Below are 13724 nucleotides of genomic sequence, written 5' to 3'. Positions count from 1 at the left end.
CTTTGTAAATGTTTGATAAACATAAGTTGTCTCCCTTATTATGTACTGTATATACTGTTTGACAAACATAAGTTGTCTCCCTTATTATGTATTGTATATACTGTTTGACAAACATAAGTTGTCTCCCTTATTATGTATTGTATATACTGTTTGACAAACATAAGTTGTCACCCTTATTATGTACTGTATATACTGTTTGATAAACATAAGTTGTCACCCTTATTATGTACTGTATATACTGTTTGATCAACAGAAGTTGTCTCCCTTATTATGTACTGTATATACTGTTTGATAAACAGAAGTTGTCACCCTTATTATGTACTGTATATACTGTTTGATAAACATAAGTTGTCTCCCTTATTATGTACTGTATATACTGTTTGATAAACAGAAGTTGTCACCCTTATTATGTACTGTATATACTGTTTGATAAACATAAGTTGTCTCCCTTATTATGTACTGTATATACTGTTTGATAAACAGAAGTTGTCACCCTTATTATTTACTGTATATTCTGTTTGATAAACATAAGTTGTCTCCCTTATTATGTATTGTATATACTGTTTGATAAACAGAAGTTGTCTCCCTTATTATGTACTGTATATACTGTTTGATAAACAGAAGTTGTCTCCCTTCTTATGTACTGTATATACTGTTTGATAAACAGAAGTTGTCTCCCTTATTATGTACTGTATATATATATATAATGTTTGATAAACAGAAGTTGTCTCCCTTATTATATACTGAATATACTGTTTTACAAATCTAGTTGCCTCCATTATCATTTCCTCTGGCTGTGTTAGAATACACGATCAAGGCGACCTTTGGTTACCCATATATATACATAATCAAACTGTAGGTAACCATAGGCTGCCTTAGACATATATATCAAAACAGAGCCTGTATATTCATAAATTTTTGCTATGTTATCATTCTTTCAAAGAAATTGCAATGGTATATGTTTTGCAAATGAATTAAAATGCTCCGCAGGGTGCAGCTTGATACTACCACAGAGGTCAAACCCTGAACAGTGGGGGTAAGTATGGACACAACATTCAAGCTTGATACAGCTCTGAATTCGGATTGTGATTAAATAATTGACACAGCATAGGTTTCTGACACAGAATGAATGTGGTCTAAGAACTTATTTTTTTTTAAATTGGTCATTACCTTTTATTTTCCATTATCCAAAATCTAAATACATGGTTAGATTCAGCATATCTAAGAACCCAAAGAATTCAATTTTTGATGAAATTAAATAAAGTTCAATTTTGGAACCTTTAGACTTCAATGTGGACCAATTCGATAACGGGGCCCAAATATAAAAATCTAAATACATGGTTAGATTCAGCATATCAAAGAACCCCATATTTTCATTTTTTGTTGAAATCAAACAAAGTTTAATTTTGGACCCTGATTTGGAACAACTTGAAAACTGGGCCCATAAATCAAATAAGTAAGTACATGTTCAGATTCAGCATATCAAAGAACCCCAAAAATTCATTTTTTTTTTAAATCATACTTAGTTTAATTTTGGACCATTTGGACCTTAATGTAAACCAATTTGAAATCAGGACCAAAAATTAAGAATCTAAATACAAGGTTAAATTCGGCATATAAAAAAAAAACAATAATTCAATTTTTGTTGAAATCAAACAAGGTTTAATTTTGGATCCTTTTGGCTCCTTATTCCTAAACTGTTGGGACAAAAACTCCCAAAATATATCCCAACCTTCATTTGGTGGTCATAAACCTTATGTAGATTGATAAATAATATTTACTTATACTAAAGTTATTGTCGGAAAACCAAGAAAAATGCTAATTTGGGCCCTTTTTTGACCCCTAATTCCTGAACAGTTGGGATCATAACCCCCAAAATCAATCACAACCTTCTTTTAGTGGTTATAAACCTTGTTTTTAAATTTTATTGATTTCTATTTACTTCTACTCAAGTTATTATCCAGAAACTTTCTGTCTTTGAACGACGACAAAGACGACGACAACGACGACGCAGACAACGACAACTTGATACCAATATACGACCAAATTTTTTTAAATTTTTGCGGATGATAAAAAGTTGCAATTTAAATTTTGATAAATTATTTGTATGATACATTCCCTGAAATCAAAATAATAAATCAGATATTTTTTACTAATGTTTGCAACTATAAATACATACAAAAGTTTCTTATTTACAGTATTTCTACATTATTTCTTACTCCATATTGTATTCAAATGTCTCATCATATTTTATAGTATCACCAAGACTCGACGTCTTCATTTCAGCTGCAATGTTAACAAAAAGACAGATTCAGTGAACACAATCATTGTATGTTAACAAAACATGAGAAAGCTTTCATAATTAAAAAAATAAAACTAATTTTTATCTAACATTATACGAGTAGAAAAGCAAAATCTGACTAATGAAAACAAATTTCGAAATCAATGATTTTAGATTAATAAATTCAAGGGCCTTGGAAAAGATAGGAGCTAAAGCAAAATGTCAAATACTGGTCATAGAGTTCTGCTAAACAAGATCAATGAAAAGTAATAACTAAGCCTTCCTATTTGCAATTCTAGTATGCAAATTTTTATTTATGGAGATAATCAGCATTTTCCCCACGTATATTTATCAATTTTTTAAATGAGGTATATTGAGACATCAAGAAAACTTACGTTTTTTAGTAAAAGCTGCTTGAGCTCCTTTTCCATCAAATGATGCACCGAACCCTTGTGTTGAAATGTCATTGAAAACTTTAATTACAGGATTGACTGCTGGTCTACAAAGGCATAAAAGTAAGTATTTGTATCTTTATTCGTAAATAATTTATTATTTCGAGCAGGAAAGATGATATTAATTGTCACTGTATATATGTATTTAAACAACAAAATAATAATATTATAAAGCTTATTATTTAAGATAAGTTTAAGAACAAAAACGTTATTTATTAATGTTAACAAGGCCTGTATAAGGTACCATTACTTGATGTTTTCCAACTAACAAATGTACAGATTTCAATTAAATATGATAAAAAAAAAGAATAAAAAAAAGAACAAAAAGGACATCATTAAAAATATTTTTTCAAAAGTACACATTCAAACTTGCCAAGTAGAAAATAAAACATTTTTTTTTATATGGCTCCTCATCTCAACACTTGTTTCCAAGCTTCTTGTAAATATATTTGATGTTGAGACAATAAAGATACTTTATATTTGCAATAATATATGTGTACATGAAAGATAATGATCATGGTTGTGGTCTTGTCATACGGTTTGTCATTTTGACGATTGTCTGTATCACTCATCACAACTCTGTCTCAGCATACAACTGTATCCTTTTGTTTATACATTCAACAGATGTCAAATTTTACCTCAATACTGATACATAAGCCACATTTTAACATAACATTTATAAAAGCATTTAATTGACACCAAAATGACAAATTTAAGCAATTTTCAGTCAGTCAGTGAGATATTTAGAGTAATAACCCTTACATTTCATAACCATTCGTAACGTCAACTACCATGACTACTGTAAATTCAGATATTATTGCGATGTTTACACTAATGTGAACAATGTGACAGTATCAGGTTCATAATAGTAAAAACTTACATTCATTATTTCATTTAATACATTTCAGTTATGTTTTTCCTTCATTAAATATTTGCAATCGCATCAATCAGATTTCCCATTTTTGTCAAGAATTCGCAATAATGTATGCATGTATCAATTTCTAAATTTAATACATGTTTGTTTGTTGTTTTTTTTTATCTTCAACTACTTTTACTGATTGAACTCTCCTGCAAAACTGTTTTCAAAATTGACAATCTGGTGGATAGAACAATGCTGTACTTATAAATATAACTACTTTGCGCTTTTTCCAACTTCAGATTCAGCCATTTCTACATCAATGATTTCCACCTTTTTGTCTTTTACTGGTTCATCTAAAAAAAAAAAAGGAGAAAAAATAAAGAAATTATAATAATCATGTTCATCTTTAGATATATCAACCTACATGTACCATATATCTGCATTGCAAAGAAAGTAATAACTTATCTTCATATACTACAATGTACTTTTCTTGTCTAGTTTTTTTTTTAACTGAAAGCAGATATTTTTTTAATACAATGACAAACTTTGCCCAAGCTGTCTGATGTGTACTTACCACTATTTGATTTGGTTTTCTTTCTGAAAAAATCTAATAGGGTTCTTTTCTTTTTCAAAGGGGGTTCACTCATTCTATAAACAACTTTACCCTAAAATAAAATATAAAAGCTTAATGAAACAATTATAATGGAGTTGCATATTAATATAATACACAAGATAAAATTACGTATTCATATGAGAACATTGTCATATTGTGAAGAGATTCTTTGAACACAGTGTCCTGTCTTCTATTTCTGCTGTTACTATGAAAATGATTGGTAATGTGTAAATCATCTACATTGGTGTTGTATAGATTCTAATTTGCTATAAATGTTGTCCTAAGCAGCCAGATCCCAGTTGATGCTGGAATATTCCATGAGTGGTCTAACAAATGTTTGATAACATAAGGCTTTAGTTTTACTAAGACAGTTTTTGATGTTTTTGATGTTACAAATGTACTTAGAAGAAAAGCTCCCATGGATTTAGCTTTCTTCATGATGTGATGATTCCAAATATTTTCTTTTTGTGTATGGAGACACCAAGATATTTCCCAGAGTCAAACTCTTCTAGGTTATCTACGGTATCCTGTTGTTCCGGCTCCAAGTCAATACGACCCAAAGTTGATTTATATCAACTTTGAAAGATTTGGAGACATTTAAGGAACAGGATACATGGAATTTGTAAAGAGTATGGACAATTAATGACAGCAGGTAATTAAAGTATGTCTAATATATAGAGAAGGAACTACACTCTGCACATGGCACACAGATTTGTTTTATATTATCAATCTGTCACAGTGGTATTGTGTCATTTATATCTTACTACTTGTGGTGTGGACATCACCGTTATTGACACCTGCACAAGCAAAATTTGTTGAATCGATTAAAAAAACAAGTAGATGTTGTACTTTAGTACACAGTACAAGTAGGAGTGTTACATGTATGTTATATACATTGTATTGTATGATCTATACACCTTATAATATTGTATTTGTTTGCCATGACTTGACATTGAACAGTTCAAAGAAATTTCACACTTCGCAAAAGTGTGACGCCAAAACAAAATTGATTGTTGTAAGACGCCAATGGTCCAGGTGTCACAGATTCCCTAAAAAGTAAAAGGACTTTACTTTTAAAGTTTAGAAAAACAAGCTGGTTCAAATTCTATTTTAGGTTTTTGATCTATTGTATTGCACCCACATTTCTACTTACGTTAACACAGCTTTTTACTATGTACATGTATGCTTGTTTATCATGATATATATTCAGTTTCAGGTGTAGGTTGAATTACCTAACCTTACGTTTTTCCAGATAAATGACATAAAAAGTAAAATATTAAAATGAAGTTATCTTAAAGTGTGTCTTTCTATATTATGTTACATTATTGTTTCAGATAAGGGTGAAGGTTTGGTACCATTAATAAATTGGCATTAAAACGTTTAAACCCGCTGCAATTGTTTGAAACTGTCCTACATTTTTTGTAAGTCAGGAATTTGATGTTCAGTAGTTTTCATTGTTAATGTGGTGAATGCTAGTCAATTCGTTCCAAGTCCGATTCGTTCCAAGCCAGTTCATTCCAGATTTGGACAATTCGTTCCGACTGATTTAGTTCATTATTAATCAAACTTAATAATGTGTTCCACCTGATTTAGTTCATTATTAATCATACTTAACAATTTGTTCCAAATATTTATAATGTATATGTCCATATATCACTGTATTAGTGTAAATCAACCTACAGCAATTCCATGTCCATTTTTTTCTGTATATTTCATATAAAAGATCATTTTTCAATAACATATGTTCATAACAGTTTATAGATAATTGTTCAATAGTCTTTCAGTTTCAGTATTTCATAGATTTCATTTTATTGGTCAACGGATGGCACAACGATAAGTGCAACAGATGTCATCAGCTGGGTAACTGGCTTCTATAGCTGTCCCAAAGCTCAATCATTTTGGACTGTGATCTCTTTGTGGCTGCTTACCTTTTTTCGGTTTCGTACAAGGAAACTGAGTAAATCTTTATATTGTAAAACATACAAAACCTCTGCTAATGAGTTGTAACGATGCAGGTCAGAAAAACATAGTAAATGTAGTATGGCAGCCATCAATTATTATTGACAAGCATTAATTTATGACCTAAGCTATGACCCAAGCAAAGTATGGTATTATTCTTTTGGTGAATGCATAAACAACTATTATGCACACATCATTGAAATACAATAATCAATTAATATAATGATAACTATTTCTATGAAAATATCACTAGTTAGTCACTTTATTCATATTTAAAACACTAAATTATCATGAAATACTTACCTTAATAATTTTAAATAGTTATCAATATATAACATCATGCCCAATATATCTTTATTATAGATATAATAAACCATATTTTTTGTTTTAGATACATATAAGTACAAAATGTGAAAAATGTACAGCATTAAAAATTAAAATAATTAGGCTATTTAAATGGTTAATATTGTTTAGTACTGTTCTTGAATAAGTTGGAACAACAGACTAGTTTTGGGAAAAGTTGGAACGAACTGACCAAGCAACTTGGGACGAATTTGTTGATACGAATCAGAGTTGGAACGAATCGTCCAGATACCAATGTGGTTCATAATTGTCTCTTGATTTTTATATAGATTAGACCATTGGTTTTCCTGTATGAATGTTTTTTCACTAGCAATTTTTTGGGACCCTTTGGTATCGTGTTTACAGCTGTGTTGAAGACCGTACCTTGACTTATGATGGTTTACTTTTATGAATTGTGACTTGGATGGAGAGTTGTCTCATTGGCACTCACACCACATCTTCCTACATAATTTGTATATCTATTAAATATATACATGTATATATATCAAAATGATCATGATATATCATAGATATAGAAACTAGATCCGGACAGTTCAGTTCTTTTGAATAGAAAAATTAATAAGCTCTTTAACGGGAATTTAAAAAGATATTTTCTTCTCATTACATTACCAAACATAGTACAAATGAAAGTTTCATACAGCAGTTTCTTGGGTATATTTCCGTCAAAGCGAGTTTATTGGAAATTTAACCGGAAGTATAAACTCGAAAGTGAAAGTTTAATATACAACATAGAAAATTATGAAAATTACATTTATAAATATCAAAATAAAATAAAATCTCTTTTTATGATAAAAAGAGTTGTATTTGATTTTGCATTGTTCGGATAAATTTATAAATAACGAAAACTATTTAAATTAATAAAGAACTTATTATTTCTCAACTTCCGGTTTGTCCTTTCTTCCGTCGTCAACAATTTCACCAACATGGTACAATACTACCCATATTTAAATCCACTTTTATCGTTAATATTACTGACCATCTTATTGAAACATCTCATGAATAAAATATTTAATACCAATTCTTAACTTTGATAGCATATTCGTAGCGATATTACATCCATACAAACGACAAATATTGATTTGAAAGATAGTCCATTTCGAGGGAAGTCCCCAACTAAATGTTACAAGTTGTATTAGATTTTAAAATCTGCATGCACATATCTGCAGCACGAAATTTGTCGGAAGAGACCGATCCCTTTTACTTCATTCTACATCACAGAGTAGTAAAATACCAGAAATAACCATTTAATGATGTATTATATCTGACATGTTCTTGTTTTTGTGACCTGCCTACTTTTAATTTCACCATGAGATGTATAGGTTCATCAATAAACATCAGCATATTAAATGCATATTATGTTTCATGTAATTAAAAAATTGTTGTCGATATATATATATATATATAGTCTATATAGCTTTAACATTTTGTACATGTCTACATCGATCCATTATACAGTTCATTTCAAATACTATATATATATCATGTCTGTGAGTATGTGATTATGAACAACTTTTTGGTTTTGTTTATTTATGAATACATATGCTATAATGAAAACAGGGAAATGTATTTATAAATTTAGAGACAACAACCTGACTAATGAGCCGAAAACGGAACCAAGGCCAACAATGAGTCTAAAACACTGCAGAAAATTCCTTACCTGGAGTCTTGCCCAAATAAACAAATAATGTATACTAGTTCACAAAAATGGACATCACACTCAAGTTCAACTCTAAAACATAAATTATTTAAAGGTACAAAAACTAGGAAACTGGCAAGACTAACCAAGGCTAGTGGTTCATTAGTACATTTCTTGGTGAGGGGCAAACATTTGCTGTAATTGAACATGAATTGTGAGTTCTTGTCCCTCCCCCTATTAATCTGCCTCTTCCTGTGTTGTAAAAAAAAATCTTGCAATTCTAGAAACTCCACTTGGCCAATTATAAATAAGAAACAATTTGAATTATAATTTATATATATATATATACATTGTATAATATGGACTCCTAGAGTCAAAAATCATCATTTCATGTTATCTGTTGTATACTTTTCAGAGTGAAGGTGCCACCATTCGTACTAGGAAATTTATGACCAATCGTCTGCTGTGCCGGAAGCAGATGGTATGTATAGACATTAGATAATCTGTTGAAGTGTATTCAAAATGTTTTATCATGGTACATGAAGATTGAAAAATGTCAGGTTTGTCTAAAGGAAAACAAACCTCTGCAATTGTATACAGCAGTCCACCCTGGGAAGTGGTTAACAATCTCCAAAAAATTGTAATACAAACAAAACATTGGACTGAATATAAATCTAATCATTAAACATTAAGGAACATTCCTTTGCATTTGGTCTTTTGTGGAGAGTTGTCTCATTAGCAATCATACCACATCTTTTTTAATTTGAATAAAGGACTCCACATATATGTACAACAATTAAAATGTGGTGTTTTTCCTGGTTAAAGCATACCTCGGCATTCCTTGCCACAAAGAAGCAGCTGTTAATACAAATATCATCTCGACAATTTTCCTATGAAAAATTGGGATACAACAATAAAAAAACACGAGCAAGTATTCCTATTCATTACCTGTACCTGTATTTCCTTTCTGTCATTTGCAATAGATTTTTTTAAATTAGCATTCATAATTATTTTCAGATTGTAGATGTTCTACATCCCGGCAAGGCGACGGTTGCCAAAACTGATGTCCGTGAAAAATTGGCTAGAATGTACAAGACCACACCCGATGTAATATTCTGTTTTGGATTCAAGACAAAGTTTGGAGGTGGCAAGACCACTGGATTTGGACTGATATATGACAGCTTAGACTTTGCCAAGAAATTTGAACCTAAATACAGACTTATCCGAGTATGATTTGTTTTAGTTTCGTTAAAATAAATTGCTATTAAGTTTGCATTTCAACAGCTGAAAATTACTGGTTAATATATAACTGAACTGTTTGGTGCAGTGAAAAGTAATGTTATAGACACAATAGTAAATTTATCAAATTTGTACTTGTTAAAATGAGAAAAAGTAAGTTCTTTAATCTACATGTAGGATTAATTTTTATCAACAATAAGGACAGGTTAAGTACATGTTTGTGTATGCAATTCAATAATTTTTTATAATAGATATGCTTTTGGAGAAGAACATAATTTGTTTATTTGGTGATAACATGTTTTTCTATCAACAGCATGGTGTAGCAGAAAAACTTCAAAGAGCAGGTAGAAAACAGAGGAAAGAAAGAAAGAACAGACAAAAGAAGGTCAGAGGAACAAAGAAAGCCAAAGTTGGAACAGGCAAAAAGGTAAAAAAATAATTTTGTACAATTAGGAAATCAATATAAGGCAGAAAAAGTAATCCGATGCATTCTTGGTAAAACAGTTATTTTATTTCCTTGGTAATGGTTCAGAATTTATATACATGTTTATGTGTCACAATCTAGTCCTCGTGTTTTACACAATGGATACATTTTTGTCTTTCCTCAGTTACTAGATAATACATGTAGTATGTGATATGCGATTCATTCTGTACAGTTATTTAATGTCCGTCAACCATTGGCAACTGAAAACCTAGCTGTATTTTGTAAATTGAGATATTTTGATAAAGGAAACAATACTTGGATGTGCTTTCCCATGAAAAATACTTTTTAGATTGAGATATTTTAATATAGGAAATAACACTTGGATGTTCTTTCCCATGAAAAATATGTATTTTCAGAAATTCATGCAGTACACTGACTATTGAATGGAAATTTGTATGTTTTACATTAGAGTTGCATTATAGGTTAAATATCATTTTACTGAGTACTGCAACTGTAATTTTTCCATGTATGTCATTATAACTCCCACTTTTCAGAAGTAAACATACAGATTACAGATGGTAAGACTTGAGTGGCTTGTATATATATCTATCTTCAGAGTGAAATCCTTTCTTATCATTAATACTATTCATAAACAGGTGCTCCTGTATATGCTTGTTCATAAAACCTAGAAAAAAGTCTATGATGATTTATAGTGAATGTTTGATTTCTTTCCCAAAGTTAAATCTGTTTTGAAGTGAATAATATTTCTAACACTAACTACCTGTATATGAATAGGAAATAGTTGCAGAAATCAGATAAAGATAATATTCCATAGTACTGTTATTGTTAGCATAGTATTTGATTACTTTGCAGTATCAGTCTATGTATGATTTTACAGTTGCAAAGATCTTTCGGCAAAAATCAAATTGTGAAGAAATGCTCAGTTCTTATTTCACCAATCTGCAAATGTTTCTCAGACATTTTATATACATGTGCAAGTTGAAAACTAAAATTGATTAAAGAAAAAACATCTTTAAAAAAGAATGGACTGAAGTGTCCAGTATCTGAAGAGCAAGTCATAGGCTAATCTGTTTGATAGGGTTTGACACTTGATAAAGACAAAACTGTCTATATTTTATATTTAAGGATTTTTAATGAAGGTCTTTTTTTTTAAAAGCTCATTTAATTTAATAGAATAAAGACTAAATAAGTTTTTATGGAACCATCATGAAATTCCAAAAAAAATTTACATTAGGAAAAAATAACAGAAAAAAATGATCAAAAATCATTAGACTTGACATTTTACTAAAATGCATCATGTCTTATGTAAAAAGTGATGTTTAAATTCTATCTTTCACATTTAAAAAAAAATGCTTCCCTTCAATTTATTTTTGGGTGGTGGGGGTATAACTTTCATAATGGGAAGGACAGCCAATCTATTGTGATCAAATATAATTCTAGTTATTAAAACAATTATTAAAGGCCATTCCAGAAAAAAATGTATGGGGGGGGGGGGTTGGAAGGCAGTTTTTTGTCAGCACCCGCCACCGAGACAATTGTAATTGAGAATTATAGTGTAAAAAGTTGCTCTGATACCCATCACCCATGTATTATTAATATAATGTGCCTTCCAACCCCCCCATACATTTTTTTCTGGAAAAGCCCTAAGCTCATTACAATATAAAACAAGTTTTACAGTTTAAAAAAAAGTATCTGCAAGATATGATTTAATTTTAAATGTGTCAAACCCTCAATTGTAACTTTTCTTGTCCTTTTACTGTGTATACATGTGTCTGTAATGTTGTCTCTCACACAAGATCAGCAGATTTTAATGTGTTATTGATGTATTTTGTATTTGAAACAGTATTTACCTAAAATGTAGAAGTTTAGATTACAACACTGCATTTCTTTGCTTCTTTAAACATAATTTTAGAAATAATGTTTTTCATGATTAACCTTGGTTTTTTATTTGTGAAAAAAAGAACAGCACTAGGTTGTTCATTTTATTTTTAGAGGTTTTTTTTTTATCAGTTATCATTTGTGGCAATTTTGAAACTTTGGTTCGTCTTATAACAGTTTAGTCATTTGAAATTCTTATTTGAATAAGGATATGGCCTCACAACCTCACTTTGAAACTTTCATTTTCTAGGTTGTGTTTATGTCAGTTTAAAGGGAACGACTTATAATAATTGAAGGATTATTTGTATGAATTACCATTCCTGATTAACATGGGAGGTTTTTATGGTCCTGCACCTTCAGTTGTGGCTCATTGACTGATTTTTGCGTATTTAGGTTAAAATTCAACATGATTAGCAATTTACTATCAAAATTACATAAGGATGTATATGTTTCTGTATCTACAGTTTATTTATACCCATAATGGATCTAATGGACAACCATTGTCTTTTTCTGATGGCATATTTAGTGTATCTGGATTTTATGTTATTTCAAGATTAATGCAAGTTTCAAAATTGTCTCAATATTACTTTCAAGTCTCATTGAAATGGAAGAATAGGTCACAAATATCAATCTTTTATCTCTTAGATCCAAGTCTATTTGCTGTTTTACTCTTTGAAAGTAAATCTGATGGATATATAGAATTGCTATTCATTATAATGTTTGCTACATTATTTATGATTTAAGTTTGAGATTCTAATCTCAATACTTTAATTACATGTAATAAGACTGAATAAATCGTGTGATTTTTATTACTTTCATTTTGGGAAGCATAGCTTTATCAATTGATTGCATCAAACTACATGTATATGCACACCTTTTTTAGCCATTTGATTTTCCATTTTTCCTTATCTGCACACAGCACAGCTATTAGATATCTGACATAGGGCCAAATAAAAATTATGTTTGTTTCCCCTCTCCCCAACCGGGTCAAGTATAAGCCCACTTCAGCTTGTCAAATATTTTCCACCAAAAAAACCCATATTTTTTTTAATTCCTGAAATAGTTTATTTCCATTCTGACATTGAAAGCAAAAGGATTGATAATCTAAATAAATACACTCAAATTGAGCACAAACAACTGATAAGTGGCTTCAACTGGATGTCAAACCATCCATGTGAACACGCTATGACATCCAGTTAAAAAAAAGGACCAGCCTGCCTGGTCTGTTTACAAGGATCGATAGAACCAGGAGAGGGGAAATAGACATTCTTTTAAATGTGGCCTATCAAAGATAAATGATCTGCTGAATAACTTATTATCTAAAACAAACTGCAGCTAAATTAATTATCTTTCAACAATTTAAATGTGAACTAGTAAATTTAAGCTTAAAAAACATGAAGGAAAATGTAATGTTTGGTCATATATAAATGTTTTCTGATGCTTCATCCTTGTTCTACTTTTAAGCAAATGTGCCAAAAATATTATAAAGGACATTTTTTGGAATAATGAAGTAACAAAATGAAATGTTTAACATACAGTTGTGAATTAGTGAGTTGAGTAGGGAAATGTTACTAATATTATTTATTTATTATTTTTTTCAGTAATGGTATATACAGAGATGGATGTGGCTGCAGCTTATGTTGCCTGTGTATTTATTTTGTATTAAATACATGTCAAGACATTTTATGTGTTGAATGAAATCCAAATAGTGAAATGTCAAGTTTTTGTTTATTCAAAGTTTATAATAGAAGGGCAGATTTAGATTATACGTAGCTTGAGATCAGTTGAATTTCAATAGTAGTTGAAATGATGTCTCCTTAATTATTATATAATACAGTGATGGTAGTAACATATTTTTTTGACATTTTCACTAATCATGCTTACACACATCATATCAAACAACACAAGTGAAGAAATGGGATATGCATTAATGAAACAGCAACTCAACAACACTGTTAATCTTGTGGATAAATATGGTGTTTAACTAAAGATACATGTA

General features: G+C 30.1%; 2 protein-coding genes across 5 annotated transcripts in view; one reads left to right on the top strand and one right to left on the bottom strand.

Moving 5' to 3' along the window:
- LOC139488751 (poly(ADP-ribose) glycohydrolase-like) overlaps positions 1-7241 on the bottom strand; it is a 36530-nt gene extending 29289 nt beyond the window's left edge. The window contains exons 1-5 of one of the 2 annotated variants that reach the window (XM_071274585.1): positions 7166-7241; positions 4167-4257; positions 3870-3945; positions 2677-2780; positions 2220-2286 (exon numbers count right to left, since the gene is read on the bottom strand). In XM_071274585.1, coding sequence (XP_071130686.1) covers positions 2220-2286; positions 2677-2780; positions 3870-3945; positions 4167-4239 — 320 coding nt within the window. In that variant the 5' untranslated portion in view covers positions 4240-4257; positions 7166-7241. Of the gene's footprint in view, positions 1-2219; positions 2287-2676; positions 2781-3869; positions 3946-4166; positions 4258-7136 lie in introns of both variants that reach the window. The other variant, XM_071274584.1, reaches the window with a different exon arrangement.
- Positions 7242-7369: 128 nt separating this feature from the next.
- LOC139488753 (small ribosomal subunit protein eS24-like) lies at positions 7370-13406 on the top strand. 3 transcript variants are annotated; one of them, XM_071274587.1, is made up of 6 exons: positions 7372-7453; positions 8579-8644; positions 9181-9390; positions 9716-9829; positions 10381-10404; positions 13327-13406. In XM_071274587.1, exons 1-5 carry the CDS (start codon positions 7451-7453, stop codon positions 10384-10386), a joined length of 399 nt encoding a protein of 132 aa, XP_071130688.1. In that variant the 5' UTR covers positions 7372-7450; the 3' UTR covers positions 10387-10404; positions 13327-13406. The 3 variants fall into 3 exon arrangements, with proteins under 3 accessions (XP_071130687.1, XP_071130688.1, XP_071130689.1); XM_071274588.1 differs by lacking the exon at positions 10381-10404 and having other exon boundaries at positions 7374-7453; XM_071274586.1 differs by lacking the exons at positions 10381-10404; positions 13327-13406 and having other exon boundaries at positions 7370-7453; positions 9716-9856.
- Positions 13407-13724: the final 318 nt, after the last annotated feature.

Source organism: Mytilus edulis, chromosome 9, assembly GCF_963676685.1.
Source record: "Mytilus edulis chromosome 9, xbMytEdul2.2, whole genome shotgun sequence".
Taxonomy (NCBI): Eukaryota; Metazoa; Mollusca; class Bivalvia; order Mytilida; family Mytilidae; genus Mytilus; species Mytilus edulis.
The sequence above is the reverse complement of the archived record's forward strand: the minus strand, read 5'-3'. Positions and strand labels throughout refer to the sequence as shown.